This window comes from Drosophila hydei, unplaced genomic scaffold (genome assembly GCF_003285905.1).
Source record: "Drosophila hydei strain 15085-1641.00,03,60 unplaced genomic scaffold, DhydRS2 tig00000349-arrow-arrow-pilon, whole genome shotgun sequence".
NCBI classification, from domain to species: Eukaryota; Metazoa; Arthropoda; class Insecta; order Diptera; family Drosophilidae; genus Drosophila; species Drosophila hydei.
The window spans coordinates 71,641-90,455 of NW_022045714.1; the positions used below are offsets into that span (position 1 = coordinate 71,641).

The 18,815-nt window shown below is 41.7% G+C and overlaps 1 protein-coding gene across 1 annotated transcript; it reads left to right on the forward strand.

Annotated features, from left to right (window-relative positions):
* Window positions 1-1,171: 1,171 nt before the first annotated feature.
* LOC111593451 (rho-associated protein kinase 2) lies at window positions 1,172-18,602 on the forward strand. The gene is made up of 11 exons (XM_023306208.2): window positions 1,172-1,469; window positions 1,551-1,603; window positions 2,374-2,511; window positions 12,916-13,061; window positions 13,134-16,016; window positions 16,079-16,353; window positions 16,737-16,903; window positions 16,967-17,151; window positions 17,700-17,805; window positions 17,880-18,104; window positions 18,464-18,602. Exons 3-11 carry the CDS (start codon window positions 2,489-2,491, stop codon window positions 18,549-18,551), a joined length of 4,098 nt encoding a protein of 1,365 aa, XP_023161976.2. The 5' UTR covers window positions 1,172-1,469; window positions 1,551-1,603; window positions 2,374-2,488; the 3' UTR covers window positions 18,552-18,602.
* Window positions 18,603-18,815: the final 213 nt, after the last annotated feature.

The window sequence follows — 18,815 nt, forward strand, 5'->3', positions numbered from 1 at the left end:
ATATGGCATATACATTTCTAAAATTAATGCGTTTTTATATAACATATACTTGTTATCAATAAATTTAATATATTGAAAAATCTACCGTCTTTTAATATAAAGTTATAATGTAAAAATGTATATATGTATATAAAATCCAAAATTGCATTGGTTTTATACACGATAAAATCCTTTATATTTGTAGAGAATATTTGGCGCTTTTAATTTAAATTAACTGTGTTACCGATCGAAGTAACAGTGTGAACAAATTTTTAAACAACAAAATACCATAATATGCGAATACTTTGCATTGTTAGTACTATTAGAGCTGCTTAATATATTATCGAAATTATATTCGATTTCTGTGTGCGAAATATAATTTGGCAATAGCTCGTTTCGATTAAGTTTATGTGATTTAATCACAGCGATGTTAATGATTTTTGATAATAATAAAATTTTTAGTTACCATGTGCTTCAATTACTGTAACGCACAATCGTAACAACCTTCAATAGGAATTTCAAAAGAAAATACTACACGATCATTCATTTAAAATATTAAATGAATATGTCTGTAAAAATACCAAAACATATAAGAGTGACCGTTTTGCTGCATGAAAATGCCCATTTCGGTATATTTCGGGGCAAAATTTAGTGTGATCGTAAAATAGGTGAACAATTTGCTGTGACGCTGCCATTTGGATTTGGGCTCTGTTAAAAATCCACAAAACAAAAAATCGTTTTACCAAGTCTTCTTGGCTACGTCCAGCCAAAAGTAAAGCAAATAAAGAAGGAAAAAGAACTGTTGCAACTGTTGCATGCGCGCAGCGCAAACAACAATCAATGTGCCACACATTGCATGTTTACAAACACAACGAAATCGCTGCTGCTGCTGCTGCTGCTGTCGCTGTCGCTGCTGTTGCTGTTGCTTGTTTCGCCAAAAAACTTGCTGCCAAAAAAAGTTGAGAAAAGAGAAAAATAGATATATTAAATAAACTATACAAATATAACGGAACTGCTCAATCGTGCAAGTACTTAAACATTAGTGCCAGTTGACAAGGCGAACTGCAAACACATTTACCTGGACATTGGCACATACATATATCTATACATATATATATATATATATTTATATATATATATAAATATATTATATATAAAGATATACATATATACATATATATATATACATATATTTATATATATACGCATCTATAAGTGTGCGCCTGGCTGGGCTCTCGTGCACGTCTCTGTCAGCCCGCCCGCCCGCATGTGGCGTTGGCTACCGACGGCTGTCGAAGCTGTCGCTTAGACATTTGCATCTGCTCCTCCTTTGCAGACCATTTGAATCCTCAAGTGGTTTACCGACAGAAAAGAGAAGAAAACACACAAAAACACCAAACACGCTCGTGACCTCATCAACAGTCCATCACTAACAAGTACAACAACAACAGTTATTGCTTTTCCTGCGCCCAGCTGGGCTTCATCCTCAGGTTAGCTACAAAAAAATTTGTTTAGCCATATTTTTCACTTATATCTAATTTATATATAAAAAATATTTTTTTGGATTGCAGCGAAAATCCTCGTGCAAAGGAGCAACAACTTTTAAGGTCTACTTTAGCAGCAGGTAAGATGCACCGCCATTTGATTCAGCGCCACAGCGTGATCGTATGCCCTGTACATCAGCTACTTAAAATGGGGTATATTAGTTTTTTGCTACAGATTTTCATTGAAATGTAAATTGTTTGGACTTTATATATGTATAAATATATATATGTATATATATATATATATTATATATATTTATTTTTTTGTGCGTGATTGTCAGAGTACAGTGAGGGTGCACTAACAGCAACTACTAGAAGTGAGCGCTCAATTTTTAAAGTGTAAAAGCATTTAAAGAAGTTTATTAATTGTATAATATTTTAATCAATTTTAACTGGACAATACATATTTGCATATTTCAGAGACTTTTTTATCTCTTAAATTTTAAAATATTATCTATATTAATTGCCAATATATGAGTAAGATAAACACAAAAAACTAACAAAAAGTCATGTATCGACTAGGATTAGGTACATTTAATGTGTACCACTTTAGGTACGATATATATGATACTATTAATAGTTCATAACTAAAAAAAATCGATATATATTTAATGTCAAGACGAATAACTAAAAAAAGTTGTTAAATAATTCTGGCTTTGGTATATTGGTACATTTAGTTAAAACTTTTGGCACGAAGAACTGACTACAGTTAGTACAAACAGTTAGATATAAGAAATATGATCTAAGCAAATAGATACAGTTGAGGCAGCTGCTCGATCCCAACTATAAACGATAAACTATATACTGTAAAAATCTGTACTATATGTAAATTTCTATACTCTGTTTACAGTGCTGCTCTAACTATCCACAATATAGCCGAAGCAGGAGGCGAGGCGAATTGCATGCGGCATCTGAAAGAAGGACGCAGTGGAAGATTGGACAGGACGTTTAGCAATTAGTTTAGCATGGATGTGGAAAGGCGGCGTCGGTGAGTAACACTATAACTAACAAATACATGCACGCACACGCACACACACTTACACCTACCTGAACTCGCACACAGTTACGCACGCATTGCGACTGGTGTTCAATTAATTGTCTAAAACTGAATGAGTGCTCAGATTTGTTCACTTAAGATTTACAAATTTAGCTAAAAACAAAACAAGTAAACGTGCTCTAGAGCTTGAATGATCAACTAGCGGATACCCTGTGCGCAGCCTTGAGCTATTTTTCTGGTTAATATTTTCGTTGGTTTCATTCAAGTTTCGTCTCAGCTACTTAACTCTATAAAAAGTAAACGAATATATATTTATCGATGTTGATTTAGCTAGTTATCTATAAATATAATGTACTAGCTTACGATATTTATCGATCTATTTAAAAGAGAAGCAAGATTAAGATCAAGAAGGAAACGAGGCAATTAAATATAAGTTGTCTCTGTAATATTCAGTAACTCGATATGAATGTCGATATATATCGATTCTTTAATAAAATGTTAATCGGGTCAAGAAGTGGTAGATTTAGTTTAGTATGTGTACAAAATTTTTTTTAAATATATTTAATAAGTGCGTGAAAATGATGTCAAAATGCTACTGGATATCGATTTTTATCGATTGGTAAAAATTGTGTTGAATTGCTGTTAACATCAGCTAGATAGAAGTGTGATGAAGTATGCATATGCCTTGATGTTAAATGCTATCGATACTTATCGATTCTATATAGCTTTGTTAAGCTAGCTAAATGATTGTCAAACGTAAGCTGCTTAGACGTTTGCTTCAGTTTGCATACTTTCGAGTTCAGATAGTATATGAAATCGATGTTTATCGATCTCTGCTTAGTCCAAGTGCAAATGAGCTGGAGAGCCCTTGTTAGTCTAAAAGGTTAATGAATGAGATAGCAGTGAGATTAAGAGTGCAGATGATAATAGTTTATGCTATCGATACTTATCGATACTATAATTCATTCATTTAGCAGTCACGTTACTTGGGCTTAGGCTACTTTCTACTATTAGTACTATGTTGCAATAAATTTCAATAAGTTCAGTGTAGCACTTGATATTGATATCGATATCGATATTTCTATTTTGTCAATTTAGACGAAATTAAAGTCAATTTCAATCAGTATGCAGCTATCTTTTTCTTTGAAGCCATATACCCAATTGTCCGTGTGCTTGTGTATACAGGGTATATGAAAAACATCAGTGCCGAAAACACCTAGCATAATCAATGTTCAAAGCGGCAGCGACAGCGGCAGCGGCAATCAAATTGACAAGCGAGTGAGCAAAACGATTTTGGCCATGCCCGTGCCTGGTGGCCGGGCGGGCGACTTTTCATAAATTTGCCATTTTCGCATTAAAATTTGTAAGCAAACCAAACCAAAAACAAAAAAATAACTAAAAACAAATAATATATATATTATATATATATATATATATATATATTTGTCTATATATATAGGTAGAAGAAAAAAACAACAAACGACTGGGCCAAAAGCAGAGAGCGTTATTTCAGTTGCAGGCGGCGCATCGCAGTGCGTGAAACGCGTTTCGCAAAAGCTATAAGAGCAAAGATAGATATATACATATATATATATATGTATTTTTATAGTATATAGATTAACTAGAGTACATAGTATATAGAGTTTGGACAGAGATATGTGGTATTGGATGCCCGCTGCACTGCATCTGTGTGAGCCGGAACGGTACGTTGCGTATCCTAAATACAAAGAAAAGAACAAAAAGAAAAGAAAATCATAAAAATTTAGAAAAATTCTTCAGTTTTTATAAACCATATACACACGCACACAAAGACACATACACACCCGGAGAACTACAAATGTATTTGAAATGTGCCGAAGGTGCTAAAAACATTTGGCCATAAGCAAAAGCAGCTACGCCAATTGCAATGCACTTGGCCATTAAAAACTAACAACAACAACAGCAAACAGCAACAACAATTTATAATAATAAACTTAAAAATAATAATAGCTAAACGCATTCGCATTCGCATTGGCATTGGCACGGAAATGAATTTGCATTTGCATTTGAATTTGAATTTCTTTTTTTTTTCTCTTATTTTTCTTTTTGTTGTTTGTGCTCGAGCGCAAAAGAATTATTACGCCAAATAGTTGAAATACCTGGACTAGCCTATATCTGTGTATCTCTGTGCTCGTGTGGGTGCGCGTGCGTCTTTGTCTTTGTATTGGTGCGCTGTTGACAACTGCCTCAACTAAATGCAGCTGCATAAAGCGTGCGGGTGCTTTGTCTGTGTGCAAAATGTAGACAAAACCTGAAGATAATCAAAGGAAACTACAATCTGCGTACACTTGAGAAGAAACAATATATTATATATGATATATACAGAATTATATACATAGCTCTTCGATCGTGTATTTCAAATTTTAAGTTGCAAATCTTAACGTCATATAGCAACAGATATATATTTATAGTAAGATATCAATTAGCTACAAATCTTATATATATAGTTGGTGCTATTAAATAGAGCAAGTGTAAAATCAATCAAAATATTGTGACTTCTCCAACACGAAACGTTTCTGAAATACTCGCAAAGCTTTTTTGCGATTTTATGCCCGCTCGCCAAGCGAAAATAGCATATTGGTTCGCCTGTCTGCCAGAGACTGGAAATTTGTGTGATGAGTAAAACTTTAATAAATTTTGCATACATTCATTAGGCGCGCAGCAAATCGGAAATTACTTACAACCTGTCAATACCCGACTAAATATGTATATATATAAATATGGACGCATAACAAATCGGAAACATAATTTATATATTCAAGAGCTACAGCTCTACAAAATAAGCAAAGATGACGCTGCCTCAGTTTTAGCGATAAATTTATGAAATTTTACAAGTTGTTCAGTTGGTTGCATATAGTCGATATAACGGCGTTTCTGTGGGGCATTGCGCAGTCGATTGCGCGCGACTGCTAAAGCATTTTTGGCCAGCAAAAATCTAGCTTGAAACGAGCTAGAAAATTTAGGTGCGCGTGCATAAATTAAATTTACAATTATATTGTCTCTAGGTGACGATAATGTTGTCGCAGCATATTGTTGTTGTTGTTTATTATGTATTTATTACTGTTGTTGTTGTTGCTACTGCTGCTGCTGCTGCTGTTCATAATTATGTTGTTGTAGCCATTGCCAAAAAAAAGTCTCAAATACATTTTTGAAAATTCCACTTTTCCATGTTGGCTGTTGCTGCTGCGACTGTTAGCTGCTGCTGCTGCTGTTGCTGTTGTTGTTGCTGTTGTTGTTGTTGTCATTTGTATTTGGCTTTTCTGTCAGGCCGTATCGGGCGATGATGAAATCACAACAATTCAAACACCTTTTAGTATCAATTTTGCGCCGTCTGTCAGCGGCTCTACAAAACATTTCAAAAGCCGAGCTCTGTCTGCCTCTCTTCCTCGCTCTCTCTGTCTCTCTCTGTTACAGCTGCTAGGCTTATTAGCTCTATCGTTTCGGTTGGATTGAATTACGTCTATCTCTAACTGTTTGTCTCTCTCTCTCTCTCTCTATCTCTATCTCTAGCTGCCTCTTTCTCTCTCTCTCTATCTATCTCTCTCCATCTCTAGCTGCCTCTCTCTCTATTTATCTCTATCTCTAGCTGCCTCTCTCTCTCTTAAATATGTTTTGTCTCATTGTGCTTTCTACCTCACAGCCTGTCTCTCAATCTCTCTATTTTTCTCGATTCCTTCATATTTCTCTTCGGCCTTCTTTCTATCTCTCTCTTTGTCTATCCCTAACTCTTTGTTGCTTACGTTACGCAACCAACGTTACGTTACGTAAGCTCTAGTTCCCTTTCTCACTCGAGCTTCTATATGAGCTCTGCCCCTTTGCTGCCTTGAATTGATTAATGAATGAATTGTTATAATCTTAAAGTATATTATATGTAAATATTTATGAGTCTATATATGTATATTTACGTATTAATCGTATGTTTATATATCTTTCACGATAACCACTTAATTTGTTAATGCAATTTTTTTGTTTGTGGCTTTTATTTTTAGCCCAAAGTACTCAGCCTTTAAATAGTTGTTCAATTAGTCAGTCAATTGAATCAATCAATCAATATATAAACTACCTTATCTTACCCGAAAACTTCTTAAGTTTTCTTCGAAAGAATTTTGAAATTGTTTTCACTTTAGGACTTGCTTCTGCTTCTTCTTGTGGCTAGCGCATGGCCCTTTTGTCTAGGCGATGGGCGTGGCACTGACTTATCGAACTCATTCAGAGAAAGATCACAACATCGTTCAATGTTCAACGACTGTCAAATACCCTTAAAATCTTACCAATTTTTCGATTTGAATATACATAAATATTTTACATAAAATTTCATTAAATTCCTCTGAAAAGTGCTTTATATGAATTTTTTTTTTTTTTTTTTTTTTTTTTTTTTTTTTTTTCGTTTTTATTTCTTTATTTTGTTGCAGCTTATTGTCTTAGACTCTATAGCGCATTTAGCTCTAAACCTTAACTAATGGGAGGGCAGATATGCCAATTATTCTGCACTTGTAGCTACTATCTTAATTAGTTCTAATATTGTCTAGAGGATGCAATCTCTTCAGTCTTCGCCTATTGTTGTTTATAGCCAGGTTGCTTGCGAGATGGTTAGGATGCGCTGCAAGTCTGTCCGCGTATCTTGAACTGTGTCGCCCAATGAGTTCAGCAACTGTGGGAATTGCTAAATCCCTATGTAAGACTGAGTTTCTTACAAACCAGCTGGCTCCAGTCCATCTGCGTAGTGCTTTATTCTGCAGGGTCTGAATTTTGTTCCTTGTAGTCTTCGCCGAGGAGCCCCATAGAGAGATACCATATACGAAGGTTGGGACAACTATTGCCTTGTAGATGGCGGCCTTGCTGCTGTAAGACAACTTGCTTGAAGCTCTCAGCATCCAGTCGAGGGTTTTTAGCTTGCTTTTGCATTTTGAGGTTACTTGACTTATGTGCGCTTTAAAAGTCAGCCTTCTGTCAAGAGTGATACCAAGGTACTTTACTTTTGAGGCTTTGGGAATAGTGGGCCCCAATGCAACGCTTGGGCAATCTCCTCTTCTAGTGGCGAAGGTAGTATGTACAGACTTTTGTGCATTAATGGTGATACACCACCGTTTTGCCCAGCGTCCGAAAGAGTCCAGATATTTTTGTAGTGAGTCTGAAGCTTCTTGCGCAGATACGTGACGTGATAAGATGGCGGTGTCATCTGCATAGGTCGCTATGAGTACTGCATCTGTACTTCCTATATTTGGCTCGGGAGTTGGCATATCTCCTGTGAATAAAGTATAAAGTGTTGGGCCTAGAACACTACCCTGTGGTACTCCAGCCATAATTGGTCTAGTCAAGGATACTGTTTGCCCCCTTGACACTTGGAAGGTTCTTCCAATAAGGTATGAGGATAGCAACGCGAAAAATGGGGCTGGAAGGGTGGTCCTCACTTTCTGCAGCAGTCCCAGGTGCCAAACTCGATCAAACGCCTGTTTGATGTCTAAAAAGACGGCAGAGCAGTACATCTTTTCTTCAAAGGCTCCAAGGATATGGTGCACAACTCTGTGAACCTGTTCCGGTGTTCCATGCTGTCTCCTGAAGCCAAACTGATGGTTTGGAATGGCCTCCTGGCGTCCCAGATGTGTCAGTACTCGTTCCAGAAATATTCTTTCGAATATTTTGGAGAGTACTGGCAACAGGCTAATTGGTCTGTACGACTCAATTTCTCCCACGGGTTTGCCAGGCTTAGGAATCATCACAATCACGGCGCGCTTCCAGCAGGCTGGAAAGTGCCGGATGCGGAGCATGGCGTTGTACACCATAGTTATGTAGTCTATGGTGGAGTCAGGCAGTGCTCTAAGGACTCTGCCGTTTATTAGATCATATCCAGGGGATTTTTTTGCCTTCACTCTTCTGATGTGTTCAAGAACCTCTTCTTTTGTACATCCAGTTATCTGGTCTTCAGCTGGGAGGGGCGAGAGAACGATGTCTTCTGTTGCTTCGATTTCTGAGGCCTCTGCGGTAATCACCGGCGTGAATTGGTCTTGAAGGTGGTTTGCAAAAGCCTCAGCTTGAGCTTCGTCTCCAATGTGCCAGGAACCAGAAATGCTCCGAATGGGATGACGTCGTATTGGCTGCCGTTTGAGCTTTCTTGTAAATTTCCATAATTGAAACTCTGCGTCAGTGGGCGATTCAGCTCGTACCAGCGCATCGCTGATACACCTCTTTTGAAGCAGGGCGAGAGCAGCTTTAAGATGCCTCGTGGCTTCGTTGTACATGGATTTGGCATCAGGCGTGCGTAATCTTAACCAGCGTCTCCTGGCCCATCTTTTGTGTATTAGTAGGTGTTGGGCCTCCAAGGTGAGGGGGATGTTGTACGGAGACTGTTGTCTTGTTTGGCAAGATGGTGGGGCGGCTTGGTGCGCAGCTTTGACTATTTCTTCCTGCAGTTTGTTTGCTGCGTAGTCCACGTCTTCAGGAGTGTTAAGTTCCATTTCTATGTGCAAAGAGTAATGGAGCTCGCGCCTAAAGACTCCTAAATCTGATCCTGCTGGCAGTAGTTGTTTCCTAATGGGCAAGGGCTGTGGCTGCGCGTGGATTGTGACTATTAGTGGCAGGTGGTCAGAGGATAGGTCCAAGGATTCTTCAATGGTCAATTGCCGGTCACAGATGCCTTTGTAGACAGCGAAGTCGATTGCCGAGGGCCTGTGTCCATTAATTGGGTAACGGGTGGGGGCTCCAGTCGCCAATATGCTGAATTGTAAGTTTTGAATCGCCTCAAATATGACTTCTCCGCGACGATTCGCACTATTGCTTCCCCAAAATGGGTGCCATCCATTCCAGTCGCCGCCGATGAGGGTCTTATTCAACCTTTGGCCTAGAACCTGTTCCATGTGATGATCACACAGACCAGTGTTTGGCGGAAGATAAATTGACGCAACTTCGATCGCTCCAATAGACGTAGGCAGGGTGATGGCTGAGACCTGCATTGTTGCGTTGCAAATTGGCAGTAAAGGTGTATGCGGTATTGTTGCTCGTATGAGGATTGAGGATCCACCAAAGCAGTTTGCTCCTTCACCATGAGCCTGATAGTGTTCGTATCCGAAAATTTGTGTAGTGGGGCACTCATGAGTTTCTGTTATTAACATTATATCTATGTTTTCTTGTGAGAGAAACGCAGCCAGTTCCTGAGTCTTGTTTCTCAGGCCATTGGCGTTCCAGATACCCACACGTAAAGCCATTATTTGTAGGCAAGCTTGGTTATGATGGCCATTAAACTGTTTAGCATGGTTGCTTGTTGGGATTGTACTTCTCGCATCGCTTTGAGCTCGGCATTAATTGCGTCAAACTGACGTTGTTGTTGCTGAAGCATTTCAGTGAACAAAGTGTCACTTGTGGTATTCTTATTTGACGGTCCACCTCTAGCGGCCTGTGCGTAAGAAACACCACTAATAGGCGTTGCAAAGCTCGTGGCTTGGGTAATGCTCCGGGGCCTTGTAATTTCGGAAGCAGTACTCGGACCCGTAGACGGTGTTTGTGTGGGACTCCTTTTTTGTGCTGGGGATTGCAATTTGCGCAACCGCTTGTATACTTGGCAGCCCTTATAGTTGGCTGGGTGCTGTAACTCACAGTGCACACAAGTTGGTGCCTGGTCCTTTTCGCGGGTGCAGTCTTTGGATGCGTGTTTCCCGGCGCAACGCACACATCTGGGAGCTTTGTGGCAGTAGCGTTGTGTGTGTCCAAATTCTTGACAGCGATGGCATTGTGTCAGGTCGTTGTATCTTCTTGGCAGTTCCACTGTGCAGCGTTGCCTGCAGACAACTCGAATGTCCAAAATTTCTTTGTTGTTGGGGGCCTGAGCCACGTCAACAAAAAATATATTTAGCGGTGTTTTGTCCATACGGCTCAGTGGGTTGTGCACATTTGTAATTGTGTGGCCTTTGGTTTCCAATTCCTTTTTAATTAGTGTTGTATCAGTGCTGGAGTGAAGCCCTTTGAACACGACTCTATATGGTTTGTCCTCCTTAAGCTGGTAGCAGTGGAACTCCAATTCCAGCTTAGTAAAGTGGTCTATAACTCTGCGATAGTCCTCACTGCATTGGGTTAATACACCTATGTTATTCTTCTTTGGCTTAATTACGTATGATTTAGCATCAATTACTTTATCTATTATCTGTTGAAGTAGGGCCACAGACTTGATGTTTGGACACCATATGGGGGGCGGACGAGGTTTCGGTGTAGTTTGCTGGTCGGTCAATACTGGGGCTTCTGGAGCTACAGGTGATTCGCTGTAGTCTTCATCTTCTTCTACGAGCAGTGAAAATCGATTTTCTGATATTAATGCTGCATTGCTGGTGCTTGGTTCGTCGAAGATGAGCCTTTTCTTGATGGTTTTTGGTGAATTTGGCTGTTTACGTTTCGTGTTTTTGTTGTTAGTGATGCCTTGCACGGAGGCGATATCTATTTTTGAGTTTATTGGCATGATGGAGGCTTGCCTATTTGCCATCACAACGTTAAGCTGGGCTTGCATTTCTGCATTTACCTTTACAGCTGTAGCGAGGTTATTGACATTAGATGTCATCGCGGATTGTGCTTTTGAGTGCAGGCGCACTCGCGCCAAGCGACGAAATTTCGTAAATTGCAATTAAAGCAATTGAGTTACGCGGAAGCAAGCGATAAGAAAACGCTGCGTGTGCGGTTTTTGTTGCTGTTGCGTTGAAGAATGCACCGCAAAGTTCTATTTTTAGAACTCTGCAGCAGTAGAGCTTAAGCGAAGGCTGTTCGAATTCACGTCTTTACAGGTCGAACGACTGATCGCGATTGTGATATGAATTTTAGAATTCATCAATCCATAAAGTAAAATATGTAAGCATTGTGTCGCCCATCAATAAGTCTAGCTAATACACTCCATACACAGAGCTATGTACACTTTCTTAAACGCGATGCATCGTCGCATAAGTAAAGCATATCAAAAGTATATATATATATATATGTATATAGTATATATATTCCAACAATTTATCAAGTCAACATGTTGAGTGTTTGCCGCTGCGATAAGCTCAAGTTTTACAATGCAGGAAAATAAAGGGGAAACCAGAAGAAGAACTACAAGTCGAAGATTCTATGCCCTAAAGCAGTTAGATACAACAGTAAGACATGGCTATAGCGACCGATTCAAGTATAAAACTAAATTTATGAACAAATAAAATAGCTTAGGAGCATTATTATTAGTAGCTGCCATATCAGTTCCTAGGACACTGTTGAACCACTTGATATGTGTATATATAAAGCTAGGTTAACTTGAATGATATAGTAAAATGTACATGCTTTACGAATATATATATATATATATCTTAAAATGTCAAGTTGTATGTGGACTATGGACAAGATATAAGTCCTCTATCTAATTGAATTGTTTTATGAACTAGTTCTTTTACGAGTTCATGAGCAGTTCATGACTCGCTCATTTAAGTTCAATAGGTTATGGAGACATAAATGCCAGTTCATTCTTGAACTAGTTGCAGTAGTTCATTTCAATGAACGAACTGGTTCTGAACTTAAATCTATAATCCTTAGCTTGCTGAACTAGGCAATAGTTTATTTATAGTTCTATTGGTCGTAGCGCCAATTTGTCTGTTGCTTCAGTGTTTTGAGTCACCAAACCTTCCCGGGGCTGTAGGCCGCGTGGCGGATCGCTTATATCAATAAAGCATGTGAGTAATCGAACGCGCTCTTTTCCGCATCATGTAAATAATGAAGCTGATTACGAAAACTTCCAGTTTTATATTGTTGTTGCTGTCGGAAGCGGGCTATCATGTCTTCGCAATGACTTAATCACACTAGCAAACACTGAAAACCTTTTGAGAGAAGAAAAAGTTCTGGAAATACCTTTCAAAATGATGAAGCAGCCGAGGAATTCTTGAGAATGTTGCCTATCTATATTATAAACACAAAGTAGTGTCTACTTAAATGCAATTATCTATCGATATCAATCGATATTTGTTCATATATCGATCGATATGGACGATCTACTTTACAGTTCTTGCAAATTGTTCTTGCTTGCGATACAGATACAGACCATTCTCAGAATTTAGTTGAAAGAGATCAATGCTGCTATAGTTATCGGCCGTCAAAATCGATAAATGCGATTTTGTTCTTAAATTGATAACCATTGCAGCCATTTATCGATATTTCAATAAAATTTGTAAATCACCAGGCCTTGAAAGTAAAGCTTAACTAATATTTGTGAGAGTTATCGATTACCGATAAATTTGTATACTATCTTATTAAGTATAATCCGGACAACAATTTGAATCTTCGATATTGATAATTGATAAACTGATCAACTTAGATTTGAATTTCTAATGCTAAACTCTTGTTCTTCTTGATTTGTAGAGCGAAGGCGCTGGAGCGCGAGATGCGCGATCCGACCAGCAGCTGCAACGTGGACTGCCTGCTGGACACGGTGTCGGCGCTGGTCAGCGATTGTGCTCACGATTCGCTGAAACGTTACAAGAATATCGATCAATATGCGTGTAAATGTAAGTAGCATTAACTCCGATATCGGGCCTATATATAGTATTTCTATATGTGTTCGCTTTGCCTCCAAATAGATAAGCCGCTGGCGCAGCAAATAAATCAGCTGCGCATGAATGTGGATGATTTTGATTTCATCAAACTAATCGGAGCTGGTGCCTTTGGCGAGGTGCAGCTGGTCAGGCACAAGTCATCCAGTCAGGTGTATGCCATGAAACGTCTATCAAAATTTGAGATGATGAAACGTCCGGATTCCGCCTTCTTTTGGGAGGAGCGTCACATAATGGCGCACGCGAACTCCGAATGGATTGTTCAGTTGCATTTCGCATTCCAAGATAGTAAATACCTGTACATGGTTATGGACTTTATGCCAGGCGGTGATATTGTCACGCTAATGGGTGACTATGATATACCTGAGAAATGGGCCATATTTTATACAATGGAAGTGGTCCTCGCCTTGGACACCATACACAATATGGGCTTCGTTCATCGCGACGTCAAGCCCGACAATATGCTATTGGATAGCTATGGCCATTTGAAGCTAGCCGATTTTGGCACCTGCATGCGCATGGGCGCCAACGGTCAGGTGGTGTCCAGCAATGCGGTGGGCACGCCCGACTATATCAGTCCCGAAGTGCTGCAGTCGCAGGGCGTGGACAATGAGTATGGCAGAGAGTGCGACTGGTGGTCGGTGGGCATATTCCTGTATGAGATGCTGTTCGGTGAGACGCCCTTCTATGCGGACTCCCTAGTGGGCACTTATGGCAAGATCATGGACCACAAGAATTCGCTTAGCTTTCCCGCAGAGGTGGAGATCAGTGAGCATGCGAAAGCATTGATACGCGCCTTTCTCACGGATCGGACGCAGCGCTTGGGTCGCTATGGCATCGAGGATATCAAGGCGCATCCGTTCTTTCGCAACGATACCTGGTCATTTGATAACATACGAGAGAGTGTGCCGCCCGTGGTGCCGGAGCTGACGTCCGACGATGATACGCGCAATTTCGAGGACATCGAACGAGATGAAAAGCCCGAGGAGATGTTTCCGGTGCCCAAGAGTTTCGATGGCAATCATCTGCCCTTCATTGGCTTCACCTACACGGGCGACTATCAGCTGCTCTCGAGTGATACAGTCGATGCGGAGTCGAAAGAGTCACAGTCGGTGAATAGCAGCAGCAATGCAAATAACAATCATGGACACAATCATCGCCATCGGCCGTCAAATTCGAATGAGCTGAAGCGTTTCGAGGCGCTGCTCGAACGTGAACGGGCCCGCTGCGAGGCACTCGAACAGCAGGATACGAGATTGAGGCAGCAACTGGATTTGATTACCAAGCGAGAGGCCGACTTGCAGCGCATCGCAAGCGAATATGAAATGGACTTGACGTTGAGACAGCACAACTACAAGGTGGCCATGCAGAAGGTCGAGGTGGAGATCGAGTTGCGTAAGAAGGCGGAGGCATTGATTGTGGAGACCCAGCGGAAGCTGGAGAACGAGCAAAAGACACGCATGCGTGATCTGAATATCAATGAGAAGGTACTCACGCTCGAGAAGCAGCTGCACGACATGGAGCTGAGCTTTAAAAGCGAAACGGAGCAAACGCAAAAGCTGAAGAAGCAGAATGCCGAGCTGGGCTTTACGCTGAAAACGCACGAGGAGAAGGTGCGCGACATGGTCGAGATGAATAAAACGCTCCAGAAGGATAAGGAGGAGCTCGACCAGGAGAATTCCGAGTTGCAGGCGCAGGTGGCGCAAGAGAAAACGCTGCGCTCCCAACTGAAGGTCGTACACAAGGAAGCTGAGAATAAAATGCAAACGCTGACCAACGATTTGGAGCGTACGCTGCAGCGGGAGCAGAAGGCCCAGGAGGACAATCGTGCGCTGCTGGAGAAGATCAGCGAACTGGAGCGAACGCATGCGAGTCTTGATTTCGAGCTCAAAGCAGCCCAGGGTCGCTATCAGCAGGAGGTGCGCGCGCATCAGGAGACGGAAAAGTCGCGTCTCGTCTCTCGCGAGGAGGCCAATCTGCAGGAAGTGAAGGCTTTGCAGTCCAAGCTCAACGAGGAGAAATCCGCGCGCATCAAAGCCGATCAGAATTCGCAGGAGAAGGAGCGGCAGCTGAGCATGCTATCTGTTGACTATCGGCAAATCCAGCTGCGCCTGCAGAAGCTGGAGGGCGAATGCCGGCAGGAGTCGGAAAAGGTGGCCGCACTGCAATCCCAGCTGGATCAGGAGCACATCAAACGCAACTCGTTGCTCTCCGAAAGAAGTTTGCACACTTCGGAGGTGGCGCATTTGCGTTCACGGGAAACTCAGCTGCAAAAGGAGCTGGCAACGCAGCGCGAGGCTAAGCGACGCTTCGAGGAGGATCTAACGCAGCTGAAGGCCACACATCACGAGGCATTGGCCAACAATCGGGAGCTGCAAGCCCAACTGGAGGCGGAGCAATGCTTCTCGCGCTTGTACAAGACGCAAGCGAACGAGAATCGCGAAGAGAGCGCCGAACGTTTGTCCAAAATCGAGGATCTCGAAGAGGAACGCGTCTCGCTGAAGCATCAAGTGCAAGTGGCTGTCGCTCGGGCTGATTCGGAGGCACTTGCTCGCTCCATCGCTGAGGAGACGGTGGCCGATCTCGAAAAGGAGAAAACAATCAAGGAGCTCGAGCTGAAGGATTTCATAATGAAGCATCGCAACGAGATCAATGCCAAGGAGGCGGCTATAACCACGCTCAAAGAAACCGAAGCCGATCTGCACAAGAAACTCAAATTGAAGAGCAACGAATGGGACGATATGCTCGTGCAGCACAAGAAACAGCTCGACGAGCTGCAGCAACAACGAATCGCCAAGGACGAGGAGATCGCCAAACTGGGCGAGAAGTGCAAGAACGAAGTGCTACTCAAACAGGTGGCCGTGGCCAAGCTCACAGAGGTCATGAATCGCCGCGACTCCGACTGGCCAAGTAAGTCAATATATCCGTGCCGAATGAACTTCAGCTACATTTTCGATTCTTGCATTTTACAGAGCAAAAGGTCAAGGCTCGCTCCACCGCCGAGCTGCGCAAAAAGGAAAAGGAGATGCGCCGCTTGCAGCAGGAGCTGTCGCAAGAGCGCGAAAAATACAACCAGATGCTGCTTAAATACCAGGACCTGCAACAGCAGGCCGTCGAAGATCAGCAGGTGAAGCAAAAGATGAGCATGGAGATCGATTGCAAGGCCACCGAAATCGAGCATCTGCAGAGTAAGCTCAACGAGACGGCCTCCCTCTCGTCGGCCGACAATGATCCGGAGGATACTCAGGTAAGTCACACAGACACGCACGCACACTCATACATCTTATCTAGCCATACACATGCACACAACTCGCACACACACAAACATGCCTTTTCTTCTACTTTTGCTCACTTTCTAACTGCTAATGCTCGCTCTACTCTACTCGCCATTATCTGCTCACTACTCGTTACTTGTCCCTCGTTGCTCACCCGCGACTCTACTCGCCATCCACCACGTTCTACTCGTCGCTGTCCATGCTAATCGCTAATCGCTTCTTGATATTCTCTGCTTGGCAATCTCTACTCGTTACTCCTTACTACAACTCTACTACTCTTCACTTTTAACTCGCCACTGACCACACGCTGCTCGCTGTTCTGATTTAGCACTCCTCTCTGCTCTCACTTACACAGGACTCAGTCTTCGAGGGCGTTTTGTCTGTGCCAAATAAACAGAATCGCCGCCGCGGCCAAAACTGGAAGCGACAATATGTGATCGTCTCGTCCCGCAAAATCATCTTCTACAATACGGAAAATGACAAGAATAAAACCACAGATCCCGTGCTCATACTCGATCTAAGGTAGGTCGCGAAAGTGCTTACGCTATGGATCTAAACTAATCTTGTTTAAACTTCGTTTTACAGCAAAGTCTACCATGTGCGCAGCGTTACCCAAGGCGATGTCATACGCGCCGATGCCAAAGAGATTCCGCGCATCTTTCAGCTGCTGTACGCCGGCGAAGGCGCCTCCCATCGTCCAGATGAGCAGTTGGATGCGACTCTGCATGCCAGCAGCAATGAGGAGCGGCCAGGCACCATTTTGCATAAGGGTAAGGTTTAACTCTTACCTATTTGAGATGAAAGTTTGCCTCGCTGTTTGCTACGTTTGACTAAATGATTGACTGCTTGATCATCTGTCGTGACGCAGATAAAGATAAAGATAAAATGATTAAGCTGAAGAAAAGCTGTAGAGATTACTTCTGAGAGATTGCTGATTATTGATATTGGCTGCATATTTAACTATTTGTTCTGATTGACACTTGATTGAAGCTTGAAGTTATCCTGACTTTCTGATTGACTGCTTACCTGTAAGACCTGATCGACCGACTGAATGACACAAATAAATGCTTTCAATCACTGTTTGATTCATTGATTAATAGTCACAGTTTTAAGTCAGCTGTTTGTGCTGAGACTAACTGATTGATTGATTGATTGACTGACTGATTTGAGTTAGCTTAGAAACAATTGAATGCAGAGTTATTTATAATTTAACTATTCATAATGAAATCATTTAAACTTCAGCATTAAATCTAACTCTCTCTTTCTCTTTCCCTTTCATTTTCTGTTTCGCTCACACGCTATTGCCATCACTGTCTAGGTCATGAGTTCGTGCACATTACGTATCATACGCCATCGTTCTGTGACGTCTGCGCCAAGCCGCTTTGGTCCGTGTTTAAGCCGCCGGCGGCCTACGAATGCAAGAGGTAAGCCTAATATTTTAAACTTAAATATATATATATATTATATATTCATATTCCACATCTTATCTCGAATTAAGATGCCGCAATAAGATACACAAGGAGCATGTGGATAAGCAAGATCCACTGGCGCCATGCAAACTGCATTTGGATCCGCGCAGCGCACGCGACATGCTGCTCTTGGCCAATACGCCCGAGGAGCAATCTCTGTGGGTGGCACGACTGCTCAAGCGTATACAGAAGAGCGGCTACAAGGCCAACTCGTCGAACAACAACAGCACAGACGGCAGCAAAATATCGCCCAGGTAAAAGAGTCACCACAAGTCAAAACAGAAAGCAAGCTGAACGCTGCTCGAAGTCCCTGAAATCCCATTGACGTTGCCAACTTTAGAAAGAACCGTAACCTACTCGCTGCTAATTTAAATGGCTTTTTGTGTATCTAATCCTAAGCTAATTGATTTCGTATTTTTCTTTTCTCGCTTGTTTCACAAACAACTCGCTCGTTCGCTCCTGCGTATGCTCGAATCAATTGCGCTGGCTACGCGCTGCTTCGAACTACTCGTTAATCGTTGCTGCATACAAATACACAACATCATCTCCATCATCATCAACTACCATCACTACCACTACTATTATCACTCGCCACTCGCTGCCATCTCCGCAGCCAATCGACACGTTCCGCCTACAAACCCTATGCGCCGAACGTGCAACGTTCTGCCACGCTGCCGGCCAACTCTTCGTTGAAGCAATGAAGCTCGTCTGGCATATGCAACGAATAGAAAATTAGCTACAGATGCATACACGATACATATATATATATATATATATATAAATATATATATACGTCTTACATATAAATAAAAACATATATATATATATATGTATATATATATATAACAAATTGGAGCATACGAAGAGGGGCGAGAGGAAGATGATGCTGAAATTCATTTCAAATATCTAGCTGGGCAAATGTTGGAGAGGAAAGCAAACAAACAACAAAAGGTTGTCTTCTAACA